The 15156-nt window shown below is 36.4% G+C and overlaps 1 protein-coding gene across 1 annotated transcript; it reads right to left on the reverse strand.

Moving 5' to 3' along the window:
* Positions 1–597: 597 nt before the first annotated feature.
* LOC124632435 (forkhead box protein A2-B-like) lies at positions 598–8795 on the reverse strand. The gene is made up of 4 exons (XM_047167279.1): positions 8319–8795; positions 4624–4858; positions 3619–3694; positions 598–1224 (listed from the first exon to the last, which is right to left on the reverse strand). Exons 1-4 carry the CDS (start codon positions 8609–8611, stop codon positions 1160–1162), a joined length of 669 nt encoding a protein of 222 aa, XP_047023235.1. The 5' UTR covers positions 8612–8795; the 3' UTR covers positions 598–1159.
* Positions 8796–15156: the final 6361 nt, after the last annotated feature.

Genomic DNA, 15156 nt, shown 5'->3' on the forward strand with positions numbered 1-15156 from the left:
TAGTTATTTTTACATGCTTTACTTTTCATGAAAACCGAAAGACTTCTTACTAAGACTTTGCAACTATCAACATAAAAAAATAATATAAAAGAAAGTGTTGAACCTTTTACAAATCTTCTGTTCATTGACCAAAGCCAAGGAATGTAATATTCAAATAGACTGTGAGTGTGTGTAAATCGTGACTAAGTACACACTAAGTATTATTGTGACGTGTAAAGCCTATGTTAGTCCCAGTCATTTTTGAGGGACTAATGTTTAATTGTGATTATGTAGGGTTTGCGACTGTCGTGTTGATGAGACGAATAAAGTTAAATTATGTTACGCTGTTGCCCTTTTGGAGGATAAATTGTAGGCTAAAATGTGTGGTTAATATCTGTTGATAAAGATGTAGTTTTGTAACTTTTGAGCTCATACATAAATGAGATCATATTCATTAACACATAGTATTGTTAACTTTTGGGGTACTAAATAATCGCAGTACTTACTTACTACTAACCCCACGATAGAAATTTTAAAGAAGTTTTTGCCTATTTTCAAAGTATATAAATAATCATATCAACTAATTAGAGGTTGATTGGATATTTTGAAAAACACATGTAGTTTTAATTATTTTATTAAAACCAATCACTATCAAATACATAGCCTTACAATACGTACTAGCTGTATGAGATCGCCGAATTAATCTAACGCATTCAATTGTATATTAATTACTAATTTATATTTAACAATAACCAGCGATACTTTGCTGATTATAATGTTAACATAACTTAAAAATATAAGTGTGAAGATATTAGCGATTCACCAGACAACACAGCCGATTTTTACAGAGCCTATTTTCGTAGGTCATTGTTTGAGTAGCTGGACTGATGCGGCTTGGTTTGCTATTTTGATAAAACAACGGCCAATTATAGTGATGACGATATAACAGTATGGCTAAAACTCAAATATTAAAATCGCAAGTAACAAAATATAAATCTGGACTTAAAATTGATATAATTGATAGACCTATCAGACGCAAAAAAAAATCTGTAAGTTGACCGATTTATGTCAAAGGATAAAAGCTTGTTTTGAATAAAATGTTGTGTCGCTATTAACATGATAATCAACAAAGCTCACGCAGTACAATAATAATACTAAATTGACACAAATATTATATCGCTTAGTCCACCGTGATGAGTCCACTTTCCCTGACCACTTGCTCCGTAGACACCGGGTTTAAGAACACTGGAAATTACATTGGAAACTATTAATTTATCTAATAATTTGCACGTATTTGGGAGAATCATGCCCGTTTTCACCAACAACCTCTTACCGTTTCCCTATCTAAATGCTACTTTTAATAAGGACCCCTCCCAATTTGACACCTACCTAAATTCATTTTCACCACACTTGTACATGGATCCCTTAAGTAAGTGACAGATTACTAGTTCTTCAAACGATAATGCAAAGTCGATATTTTATCGATAAAATGATTTTTCTCTACTTCTTAAGAAATAAACGTCTATCGAGTATATATTACTAAAGCATGTGAGTTTTTTTTCTTGTGATGTTATTTTAATTTAACTTAAACTACATTACGCTATGTTTTATGCAATAAAACAGTAAAGAGGTTTTCTATAGGTGAATTTTTAACCTATGTCATTCGCGCGTTTGTCAAATTGACTGATGTGTATGTGTACATAAAGTGAGGTTAATTTTGGGTTTATTATTGTTGAATAGATAAGTTTATTTTGGCAGAGAAGAGAAAACGAGGATAAACCTTTCTTACAGAAGAAAAAGACAAGCTAGTGAAATTGCTGACGTCTCATAGAGACACAACAAAAAACGGATGGGACCACGAACGAAGCCAAAAACAAAGCTTGGATCCAGTCACAAATAGTTTTAATGCGATAGGAACCGTTTACAGGTAAATGTGAATAAATCTGTGTATAATAATATAGTGTATTAAGGTATTGCCGTACAGCTGTGTTCCTTGTTTTACTGTCGGCTTCATTGTATTTTTGTTCTCCATGAGTTGATGGATTTAAGTATGGGGTTAAAATTATATATTTATTTAGTTTCAGGTGGTGCGAGAAATTGGAAAGACGTGTAAAAACATGCTGCACCCAGCCCACCTCAAATTGAATTGGTGCAGGAGGATGATGATAATGTTTGGTACATCATATGAGGACTAATATTAAAATATTTGTTTGCTATCTTTGTTTTAATTAACATAATTTATTATGTTCAATGTTAGCCTACTTCTTACCTCCAGAGGGTATCCCCTATCACCTAGGAGAGATAGGCTCCTCCATATTCACCATTTTCGAATCATTGGTATCTACTGCAGTTTTGGTATTTAAGGCCTATTCAAACCTGAGCGATATTCGTTGCCGCTGTGGGTAGAGGTAGATACCGCGCCGGTTTCGCTCAGGTATTTAGTATCAAGTACAGTTACCGGCACGGATATTGAGCTCTCGGCGGAAGAGTGGGGATCGCTTTGCGCACTGTACACAAGGCAATAAACCAATGAATGGCTTCTGTGCAGGTGAAGATCAAGGCTCAATATCCGTGCCGATAACTATACCGCGGCTAGAGCGACCTGAGCGATATCCACTGCCGCTGTGGGTAGAAGTACATACCGCGCGGCAGCAGCGGCATGCATCCCGAACATCAACAGTAATATTATCGCATACCCACTGGGTTTTCTCTGTCGCAGGTGGTAGCGAATACCGCTTAGGTCTGAACAGTCATATTACCGCATACTCACAGGGTTTTCTCTGCCGTAGACGGTAGCGAATACCGCTTAGGTCTGAATAGGCCTATAGTTGTCCCGGCCACCGCGAAACTACATCAGTGAGTACCAGATTTGCATCTGTTATGGTCTGCATATTTATGGACATGCAGGACTTCCTATTTTTGAATAATTCAGCGACATCACGACCTAGCAAGTGCATTCATAGCAAGTGATAACCTATAATCTTATAAAAAAGTCATGATCATCGTACTTTTTTCTCAGACATCTGCTCTTTCACGTAAGATAGGTACGTGGTCTTCTAATGATTATTATTTTACATATCCACAACCTCCACAGCTTCTAAACTTTCTAAAAGTTTACGTTTCATTTTGCTTTTAAAACATGGTATTTTTGGTGTTACATAACATATAAAGGTACATTACACTATCCATCGCAAGAAACGGTTCAAAATATGCATGTAATGATAATGATAGGGGTTGTTTAAGCAGGCATCAATCGGGCCCCCAAGTTTAAGTGAAATTTTTAGGTTAAAATTGACACCTAGGCTTTGGTGAAAATGAAATTCTTATTAAGTGTTCCGTAAATGCTCCCTAAATTTAGGTAATCGTTGGTGAAAACGGGCATCAGTCTTTAGGGGGAAGAAAACGCCTCAAAAAAGGGAATTTATAGTAAAAAAATATTATTTCAGTGGTGGAATCATCATAATTTCCATATTTATTTCATTTTAAAAAGTGGTATCTGTATTGAACACACACCAGAACGTGCCCAATTTAAACATTAGTTACCTAAGTTGTGTCATAGATATTATGTCCTACAGCTATGTAAAAACAAACTAAAAATTTTGGACATCAGAGAAATATGTTCTTCAAATGGATACTTACTTGTGCTCCCAGTGAATAAGTCTTGGTCCGGGATGATGCTGGCGGCTGCTATTGCTGCCTCATCGAGCACGATCACCTGGAATCATTAATAAAATTATCAGTTTTTGAAAAGGAATGAATGCTGGTTACTGATGACATATTAAAGTAGCGATCTGTAGGGTGCCTTTGTGCAGCAGTGGACATCTTTGGGCTAAGACGAAGCTTCGTTTTCTTGAACGCACTAATCTCAGGAACTACTCGACTGATGTGACAAATGCTTTTAGTGTTAGATAAAGCCCATTTATTAAGAGGCAATAGGCTTATCATCCGGCTGATTGAAGTAGTTGCCATAAGACGCTGGTGAATAATAATAAAATAGAGAGACAGTAAGACTAGATTCATGCCTGGTTTGTTTGACAAGAGGCTCACCCTTATTATTTGTGACTAAAACATAACTGACAATGATAGTGTATACACCTCGACTTAAACATTTGGGGCAAAACATGATGTTATGAGCTCATTCCTGGTAGTACCCGGAAGGCTATGAAACCTTAGTGTGCCGGTATAATTTAGTAATGTGGAGGATAGATGATATTCACCTGCAATTCTACATCTCATTAGTTTAAATTAAATTGTGAATTCTACTTGTATTTACATAGGTCAACTCTGTGTATAATTTTTGGCAGGTATGAAATAATGCACGAAATGTGAGAGTTATTTTGGTGGACTGATTTCGGCAGAACGTCAACCTTGCTTTACCTGCTTATTATGTACTAAGACAAAACACAACGTTATGGAATTAAAACTTTATTTAGATGGGATTAGTAGAAAGGTTTAAGATTAAGCATCTAGAAGTTCCGAAGACTGATAATGATGTTAAATATTTTTCTGGCAACTCTATTCAGCTTGCAATCAAAAACTACAAAAGGACTCGTAGAGTGTTACCAAAAAATATAAATTTTGACAGTCCCGAAAACCAAACTAAAAAAAGGTTATCCTTATAAAAGCAAATATTTCTACAAGTACCTTAGGGAACCCAAGCACCCTGGTCTTCTCAACGGCATCAACAACAGTCTTCTTCTCCTCATACACCATGTTCCTCAGAGGCAGCAGGTCTATGGCGTTGGCTGCCAAAGACCAGAGGTGACCGGCGCCTTGAGGAGCTCTCGCGCCTTTACGAAAGTGAGGGTTGATAGACAGGTTGTGCCGAACTGAGTTCTTCCAGCGCTCGTCGTTCGCTTTGTAGAAGGGGAAACGGTCTCTGGAAAGAGTAGTAGAAAAGTTAGTCAGAGTAACATTTGTGGTTAGAGTATTATAAGCTTTCAACATGTAATCATGTTTCTTATAATTTTATTAAAAGGTATAGTAAGCTGATGTTAAATTTTCAGCCACGGCGATCGTTCTCAAAATATATCTTTTTATAAAATACATGCATGTTGACTTCAGTTAAATTTAGATTTTTATCGAGCTTAAGCCCTCAACTGAATGTCAGTTCACCATGTAAATGCTGTATTAATCTAAAAGCCAAAAAAAAGATATGCTTGAGTGCTCATATGACTCATATATTTTTTATCAATATCACCTGCTATATTTTCTCCCACACGACCTTTCAATAACCCAATGAACCGTCACCAAAATCCCATATAAAACAAAAAAAAACAATAAACGCTTGTAACCCCAAATCTAGTATAACACCACCTGCTTAACTTTGCCTTACATTGTGTTTACAGGAGACATTGGGGCACGCGACCTCGTAGCTAGGGCGCGCGCCCCGTCTCCGCCTGGCACCGAGATCGATTGCTCTGCGAACCGCGACCGACCGATGCACGATACAAGAATTATCTAATACTGTAAAGGCTTATGCACCTGCTTATTGAATTCGAGGATTATACCGCAAAAACATTATTCAACACAAGCCATTTTGAACTTTATGCGAAGATGCTATGGTTGGTTTTACGTTGGTGGGTGGGATGGACGGCTTAAAAACATCCCCCTATGTCCAATTTTGATGGATATCATGCACCTGTTTATTAATTGGTTCGGGTATTAAAATGTTAAAGGTGTTGATCAACAGGGAAAGCGATCGGTTACGTGCCTCCGATATTAACGTGGGTATCAAGATTTTTATGTGCTTAGGTAAGTGAACTGGCCGAACGCGACGTACACCTAACTGGGTGTCCTGCGTGAGCGACGAACGAGGCGCGACGAGACGCTGCGAACGCGACGAACGCGATCAACTCAACGGCATTCCCTACATGCGGCCTATGTGACAGTCTGCGGCGAGACGCGACGTAACGCGCACTTGTTTTGAGGGCGACCAGATGCGACACCCAGAAGCGTAGATTGTTGTGGGACAAAAAACATTAACATTAAAGAAATCGCTTATAAGCTCGTACAAATAAGTTGGAAGAATATTGCTGTCTGTACTTTAAATATGAACTTTCAAGCAAATTGTAACATGAATTGTAACACAACTTCTCCATGATTTGAGAAGTAATGACCAAAATCACGTAGGACATTTGTCGCGTAGAGCATCGCGTCGCATTACGTCGCCTCGTGTTGCGTCGCGTCGTGTCGCGTTCGTCGCTCACGCAGGACACCGCGTAAGATTAATCGCCTGATAACCATAAAGTCTTTGAAAAAAATATTGAAAATTGTAAAATGTGTCGCAAATTCTATTAGGTATAGAGCCTTTGTTGATGAGGCATTAAATGACAGACATGAATAGACCTTTCATCTTGACCTTGAAGACCAAAGGGCTGAATTAAACAGTATAATGGTATCTAGATGAACTCTTTTATCGTATGAGATCGAGAGATGAGATTAAACACAAGTAGGTTACATCAACACTTTGAAAGGCTGACTGACCAACAGTTTTTCCTTCATTAATCACCAACTAGAACTAATCACCGGCGATATAATTACACTATCAGCAATACACCATGGTTAAACATCAGGATTGCGATGTTTATCGGTCCGTAACTGAGGGGGAACAATATTAATTTATTATCGCGATAATGTTTACTACCGTTTAGAGGGGAGCTTTGTGATTGGTAATCTGTTCGATTAGCGATGTTTGTTGAATGATCGTCACGGTTGCGATAAGAGGGGGTGACGGATCAAAGTTTGTGGAAAACCTGTAGCAGTTTGTAAACAAAGGGATTAGAAGTAAAAATATTGGCAGGTACTAAAGGGAAGTGCAATGGATACTGATTCACACGGGACCTAGTTGTCACTGTGAAAAAGTGAAAACTCGTAACTGAAACCAAAGCTACTCACTTACACAGGTTTTATCCAGTTTCGTATTATAAATCCTACTAAAAGATTAACTGAATAAGAATACAAAAAAAATATGGTCAGTAAAATTAAATTTCTACGAATAATTTCTGCCTACATTGATTTTGCATTCAATTCATCGAGAATATTAGTGAACAAAGAATGTTATTATTAAACTAGATTCATGCTAGAAATACCAATTAAATGCATTCAAACATGGCCGTTATACTATACAAATAATAACCACAGCTCACATACCGTCAAAATGCATCCAATTAATATTACTAACATGAATTCAAAATATTCGCCTCGCTCAAATATTTGTTCCCAGCTAAACTGCTGAAAACCTATTGGCTGCCGTTTTACAATCGGCCGAGCTAAATAACCGAATTTAATTTAATTATAAACACAACGCGGTGACAATCAGTTCAAATCAATCATTACCTGTTAACTCCGTACAATAGCTGAACAATGGTAGTAAATTGTACTATAATACTAACAAATAGAAATGACACCCCTTTAGGAAATTGTACCAAGTAACGGAGGTACATTTTCTTTTGTCCACCTAATTTGATATTAAGCTTTTGTTATGTGAAGTTTAGTAGAAAGAAAGGTGTTATTTGATTGGAAAGTTTGACTACCTATTGTTAGGTAATCAAGACTACAAGTTTTGTAGAAAAAAGCTGTCCACCGCGGTATTCTTTCCGCAATGGATAAAAAGTACTTTGTATGTGTCATTTAGGCTAGACTGTTTACCCGGGTGCGCTAAGTTGCACCCATGGGACGAGGGAGACATGTAGTATCATTCAACAAATTTAATAAGTTTTAATCGCCTTACAACTACCTACTCACCCTCTTATAAACAGAGAAGCTAATTAAAGTGACATGTATACTCAAGAAAATGCAACTCAAAAGTTCTAGAATAATTTGCATAGCGTGATGAATAAATTCTGATGCTGTAAGCCTATTTGGCGCAGTGTCGCATCTACCGCAACGGTTTATGTAAGCAATTACAAGTCAAAGGAAACATTACCTACTTAAAATGCAACTTATTATGCAATTCTACTTGAATAAAATGAAAAATAAGTATATGAGTAAATTACAAAAATATCTGTGACGTAATGTGAACAATAAACTACTACATAAGATCTAAAATTGTAGAACATCGTAAGAAACATACTATTTTGTGAATTTCTCATTCACAGTACATTATCATGAAAAGCTCTCTCTGTTCAGATAACTCAATAGAATTTTTTTAAAAGAAGAAATATAAGTAATCATGACCAACGTGATTTTTCTCACATAAAATACATTTTACAAATATGAACTAAATATGAACTGAAAACCACTCTTACTGTAATGTGTTTTCTACTAAAATTAGGAAGAAAATATTCAATAGGGAACAACAAAGAAAAATTCTATCTAACAAAGAAATTGCGACTCACGAGATCCATTGGTATATGGCAGATACTGTTAACTCTCCATTCTCCCTCAAAGCCTTCTCAATCAGCTCAGGATATGTATACGGCGGTTTCTTTAGCGCCGGTGGCGTATCAGGAATATCCACCTTCGGCTCTTTCACAACAGGCTCGTCATCAGGCACTTTGATGTTCACGAAATCGTCCAATCTGAAGTTCAGCAGCCATGCCAGGCTTGCACAATCATTATCCTCCTCCGTAGGACTTTTGGAGCATTTTCTTCGTCTCCATTTCGACCTGTCACCTGTTCTAGCCGCCATTTTGGTTGGACACGATTGGCAGCCACGACCGCACTGATGCCGTTCGAAATTCGAACGTCAGTGTGTTGTTTCGTGCCAGTCCGTGCTATCTCTGCTACGCTTGTAATCTCTTTAGGGTGCATGGAGGTGGTATATCACTTTTATTTGAAAAAGTTTTTAATAAAAGCTTTTAAATTGTAAAACCTACTTTTATTTAAATATTTTATTTTATGACTTTGGTTTTATGTAAAATGTTAATTTATTTGTAAACCATTTAAAAATATTGTGCGGTATCGAAATATATTTTTCTTTGCAAAAGGATAACAGTATTTTATTATTATGCCTACTTTTGAATTACTATTTCTATGACGAATATTTGTAATAGTAGCCTACATCTTTCTCATGCTCTTGCTATATCTGTGTGTAATTTTAATTAAACCAATTTATTTTTGACATGCGTGACAGACAGACAGAGTTACTTTCGCAATTATAATATTAGGTGAGGATAGAAAGGACTAGCTGCCTCCTGTTCTCCGCACTTCGACCTTATATGGGATGAAAACTACCCTTTACCTTTTCAGCCGTATTTCGGTATAAAATGCAGGCAGCTTATCATAATATTTTACGGATTAAAGGAAAAATCCCTGCCAATTCATGGTGCTCCCTCAAAACAATACGTGAGTCCTCGTCATGTTTTCTTCTAATAATTGTTTTCTGTTTCAATGCGATATTTGTACAGTCGTGTGAACTTTGTTTACATTATATTTTATTCGTACAATGGTACTCGGCACTGGTACTCGGACTTTTTCGCGCGATTCGCTTTTGTTTGCGGACAAAAGTGTTTGTTCAAGATTAGATTTTATTTGTATATGATTTAGGTGCTATAATGGTGTGTTAAGTTTGCTTTTTGTTGCTGTTTCATCGGTTAGCTGATGGAACTGTTGAAGGTTCAAAAATCTAATCAGATTTATAGGCTGCTGTTGAAACCTGTGTTCTGTATCGATTTTGTATATCTATGTGAAAGTTTTAAATCAGGTATTTTTTTACAAAAACTTGGCCTTTTCTAGTCAAATCCCAATCCACGTGTATTTTTTCATGACAGATTCAAAATCTACAGAATAAATCTCTACAGAATTTTCACCAATAGATGGCCGAATTTATACCATGTTGCTAACAAATTCCCAATACTTGTAACCTCAGATCAAAGAACTTGTAACATTACACATTATTTGCCTCATTTAAAACACTCAAACACGACAACGATAACACGATTTGCGCCATACACTGCATCATTAGTGCTTACACGCGATAGGCTCAAAAACGGGCAGACTTTTTGACTTTGCTACGATTCCATTACCCTTAACAAAATTACTTTTGAACTGCACAAAGCTAAGTTATCCAGCACGGCTCAAACATTTCCGAAGCGAGTCGCAGATAACAGGTCACTATTAAATTATCACCGTTGGACATTGCTTTTTTATTCGGACCACTGAGTACGGAAAGATGAGCGGAGATGCCATAATGCAGGTAGGTCAGGCGTCTAATTCTATGTCAAATTCGTGTGGTGGGCATGGCCAAAACGATCGGTTACGAGTAAACCAACGCGGTATTTGGGTTCTTTGAGAATTCATTTTTTTTAACGATGTCAAAAATCATCAAATGACCCCTCATCAAACCCCTCATCAAACCCCTCATCTTCCCAAATCATCAAATGACGCTGTGTGTTAGAAGCGGCGAGGGAATGTCAGACTCTTACTGACTAAAAACCGTCGTGTTCCGCCGTAGGCCTTTTATATACCAGGGCCGCGGTAACACTTTCGAACAATCCCGCAACCCCGGCAGTCTTTTTGAAGTCTGTCAACGATTTTTAGCATTACAAAAAATGCTCAGTCCAAAGAAGAGCGGAAACAGTAACGTTCCTTATCCCCGCTCACCCGCATTTTGGAGCGCTACTTTCTTAGGCGGTTTTCCGTTATGGCACCTCCGCTAGTCATTTTGTTCTCCATGACCCCGTCCAATGCGTACACATTTTAAATTCAATTACTTTTTCCAATTTACACGGGTGCCGCGGATTTCTCGCTATAAGCTGCTGGATTGATTTGTTATGTGTGCTCAATGGTTTTGTTTTTCGTTTCATTGTGAAATGTTCAAAGGTTTTGGGTTTTTTTTTTGTCGGGTAAAGGTTGTTGTGTGCGAAGTGCGAGATGGAAGGGTTGAATTTAGAAGGCATGTTATGATTTACATCATGGAAAATATTAATTCTAAATGAATCATCAGCAAGCTTTCAGTAGATTGTAATTTTATTTCAAAGCTACATGCAAAAATAAATAAATAATAAGAACACTTAGGTATAGGTAGGTACACATTATTGCTCACGACTGTACGTACATTTCATTTGGTCTTATACAACTAACTACAAACCCTTAATTGTAAAAAGTAGGGAAGATAATTTATTGTGTAATGAATTATGTATTAATCTATAGTTACCCAACAAGTATTGTACTTACATTTATGTTTGAACCCCTAAACATCCAAATAACATTTAAATCATGTCACAAATTAAATCTTCATTATTCCCTTACAGTTTTAATGTCCCAACTTCGTCCAATCTTATGGGTCTTGGGCACGGAGAACAAAATGAGTAGCGGAGGTGCCATAATGGAAAATCACTTCAGAAAGTAGCGCGCCAAAATGCGGGCGAGCGGAGGACGAGGAACGGTACCATTTTCGCCTTTATATTGGACCCAAACATTTTTTTGTAATACCAAAAATCGTTGACGAATGTCTCAAAAAACCCGAACGCCTCGTTAGTTCACTCGTTACTGATCGTTTTGGTCATGCCTACCATACGAATTCTACCTAGAAGAAGGCGCCTAACCTTCCTGCATTATAGCTTCTCCGGTTATCTTTCCTTGCTTCGTGGTTTTGGGACTTGCAACGGCACAAACAGACCCCTTTTGGGGTGCCCTTGAACTACTTCGATCCCTTTTGTTGAAGACGCCTGCGGCCCAACAATGAGGACCAGCTGTGACCAACATCAATGCTCATTTAGAATAAAAGAATGTTAATGGACAAACTTTGTTATTGTTTTGTGGGCTCTTAGAAACGAGATGATTATTTTCATTTGAATTTTTAATTTGAGTAATGGTTAATTATGAGTTCTTGAATAGGTGTTTTAAAGTGTTATTTTGTAAATTGTGTTGGGTATACTGTTAAAAAATCATTCAGGATGTCTGAATTAACATCTACAAAATCGGAAGTAAATCAATATAAAACAGTCAAATAAAACAGAATTTAATGATAAAATAACAATATAATATATATTGGTAACCGCATTTTAATCAAGAACAGACGTTCCAATTTACATTAAAAAACCATTTTACCATACGAAACTAATTTGTTACCAATTAGAAAAATAATTACGAATGCGGCATCGAAACGGATATACATTGGCGTAGGAAAAATAAAACGTTCGCGCAACCGAGTGAGATCCGATTTAATTCGATTACGAGCATCGCATTGAAACGTTTCGAATTGAATCGATTTCTAAGTGTTTCGATTTAATTGAAGCCCATGCTGTTCTCGTATCCGAATGCTATTATTTACCATTTACCGGCCGATGCCCGCAACCGTTATAACCAATGGTGCCTCGTTTGAACGTCTTATTTATGATTTCATAATTGGTCGAGTTACTTGTGACTAGTTAGAAAAAAGTTTTTATTATTTAAAGAAAATCTGTTAGGAATAGAATAGATAATGATGGTTAGATTGCTTTGTTAAATTGCCAATAAATATAAAAAAAACGGCCAAGTGCGAGTCGGACTCGCGCACGTAGGGTTCCGTACCATCCAAACTAATATTCTATATATACATATTTATGGATATCGAGCAAAATTGAGCAAAATATCACGTTTTTTGTATGGGAGCCCCCCGAAATATTTATTTTCTTCTAGTTTTCAGTATTTGTTGTTAAAGCGGCAACAGAAATACATCATCTGTGAAAATTTCAACTCTCTATCACGGTTCATGAGATACAGCCTGGTGACAGACGGACGGACGGACGTACGGACGGATGGACAGAGGCGCGAAAACAATAGGGTCCCGTTTTACCCTTTGGGTACGGAACCCTAAAAACAAAAAGATCAGGTAACTGCTGTTTCTATAACACCAGTAAAAGTTTAACTACATAATTATTACTTACCACCAGGTCACTGAATTAAGCATTACTTAGCAACAAATACCCACTTTGATTAGGTTATCACTAATCGTAACTGCAGTAAGTCTAGTAGCCCCAACGAGTTAATATCACGATGATACCGAGATCATCAAACAATGCCGAATGTAATTGGTAATACGAATCAGCTAATTACGATCGCTTCGGTAATGTAATATTTTTCGCTATAACAGCTTGTAAAAGCGAATCATTCTCAATTTATTTTAATTAAAGCAATTATATGAAATATTGGAAACTGTCATTTCAAAAAGTACGAAGTTTAACTACGTCTAACCAAGGATTGTTATATTTCCCGGGAACCAGTATGTATGGATAGATCTATACAGATATTATTATGAAGCTCAACCACTTATATGTTTCACGCTTATCTAATCCGAAACTACTTTCCGATTTGAAAAATTATTTTGTTTTATTAATTTAAAAATTAGATAGTCCATTTAATAACACCTTTATTTTTAGGCATTTGCACGGAGTAGACATGGGTAGAACCATGGGAAAGAGCTATAAATTAATTAATTATCAAAGAGATTCAAAATCAAAATAATTTAGTGATACCTCAATAATTTCCCACCCACATATATCAGCATAACCCAATACAAACATCGTCAAAGTTCAGCAAAACCAACGTTTGCGTTTACGAAGGTAATATTGGCAATTGACGTCAGATCATTAACGGGCGTCACGTTCGCATGATTTCACCGTGTAATGTACCTGTAACGTGGGCGTTACGGTAACTATGAGCGTAATGTTAGATTCGAAATGTTAGGATTTTGATTCGAGGGGATAATAAGGCAATCATTGCTTCATCTTCAATCATATGTCAGATAAGATTTACAAAAAAACGAACTCAATTTATTTTGACATAAGTGTATTTTTTTAATGTTAAAAATAGACATAAACATATACAATAAACAGTATTCGGCGATAATCTACATTAAGAAGATAATGATAATTCATTCAGTTTTTATATAAAATCAAAACCTAATCATTCATACTTTTCAGAACTTAGCTATATCTGAAAATAGTAAAATAAAAAGTTAGTTCTAAAGAACATAATATTTTTTAAAATAATGATTGTAAAATAAAGCTTTAAACAACAATATTTTTTTTACAAAAAAAAAATACAAAAACGAGCCAGTAATTACTCGTCCATTTTTTCGATGTAAACGCAGCATAAGACAGTTTCAGTACTCATTGTCATCAAGTGGCTTTAGATTGCAGGAATCCATTAGAAGCAGATACTGCGAATTAATAGCGAACGGTCTTCACTGACTTCGATAGAGTTCCTTATAGACTATTGCACGGGATTTACTAGTTTCATCAAATATTTATTTCCCATCAGAAATTCCGTGTTGAGTTTATTTTGCGGATTTTCGGATTTATCTGAAATCGTCACACGTTTTGGAGAAAAGTAACTTATAATAACTTTTTTTTAGAGGTAGGTAGATCCGTTTTGTGTGCAATGAGAACTTACAACGATACCCAAAACTACATGATTCATATTAAAATTAGTCAAAGTGTTTTTAAAATTGATCGAATACAAAATCATCGTGACTACTATAAATTAGCGAGTGTTAAGTAGGTATGACTCATTGAAATCATAATTAAATTATTATTATATAAACATTAACAAAGACCTCATTGAACATTTATCTTTATCAATGTAGAAATGGCTAATCACTGACTTTTGGAGTGATCAAAAATGGTTAAAAACTTGAAATAAAAACAAGCTTCTGCGATCCACTCCGGTATGGTGAAGTACAGGTCCAACCCTAAAGCTGACTGTCTTTTAGTATTGTCTCATAATACCACACTTCAGTCATCGCATATTGCTTGCCTAGCTTCATAAGCTAACCCAATATTTCATCCTCCGAGCCATTTTCCCAAACTATGTTGGGGTCGGCTTTCAGTCTATCCGGAAACCCAATACTTTTATCAATCAGAATAACTCATTATCAGAATTCTTCTCTAAGTTAGAAAAAACCTGAATCCCTACAAACACAAATCTCACTTGCACAAACTATCGCATTTCAAAGTTCCATCATGATCGGACGTATGCAAAAAAACCTGCATTAATGGCTGCATAATGAAGAAAAACTTAGCTGGAACTTCGAAGGCAGTTCAATTAATATTCAATTTTCCCAGCAATTAGCATGATGAATTAGAGAGAAATTTCACAAAGTCAGTTCTGAAGCAAGATGCGGAGTGCATCTTAATTCTATTTGGTCGCTTGGCTATGCAGTCGCTGTGTTGCTCCGTCGGACGACTGTTGCGCAACTGTATGGTCGTGTGGAGAACGGATTTCCTTTGCGGACGGAAGACGGAAGATTTG

This window comes from Helicoverpa zea, chromosome 8, assembly GCF_022581195.2.
Source record: "Helicoverpa zea isolate HzStark_Cry1AcR chromosome 8, ilHelZeax1.1, whole genome shotgun sequence".
NCBI lineage: Eukaryota > Metazoa > Arthropoda > Insecta > Lepidoptera > Noctuidae > Helicoverpa > Helicoverpa zea.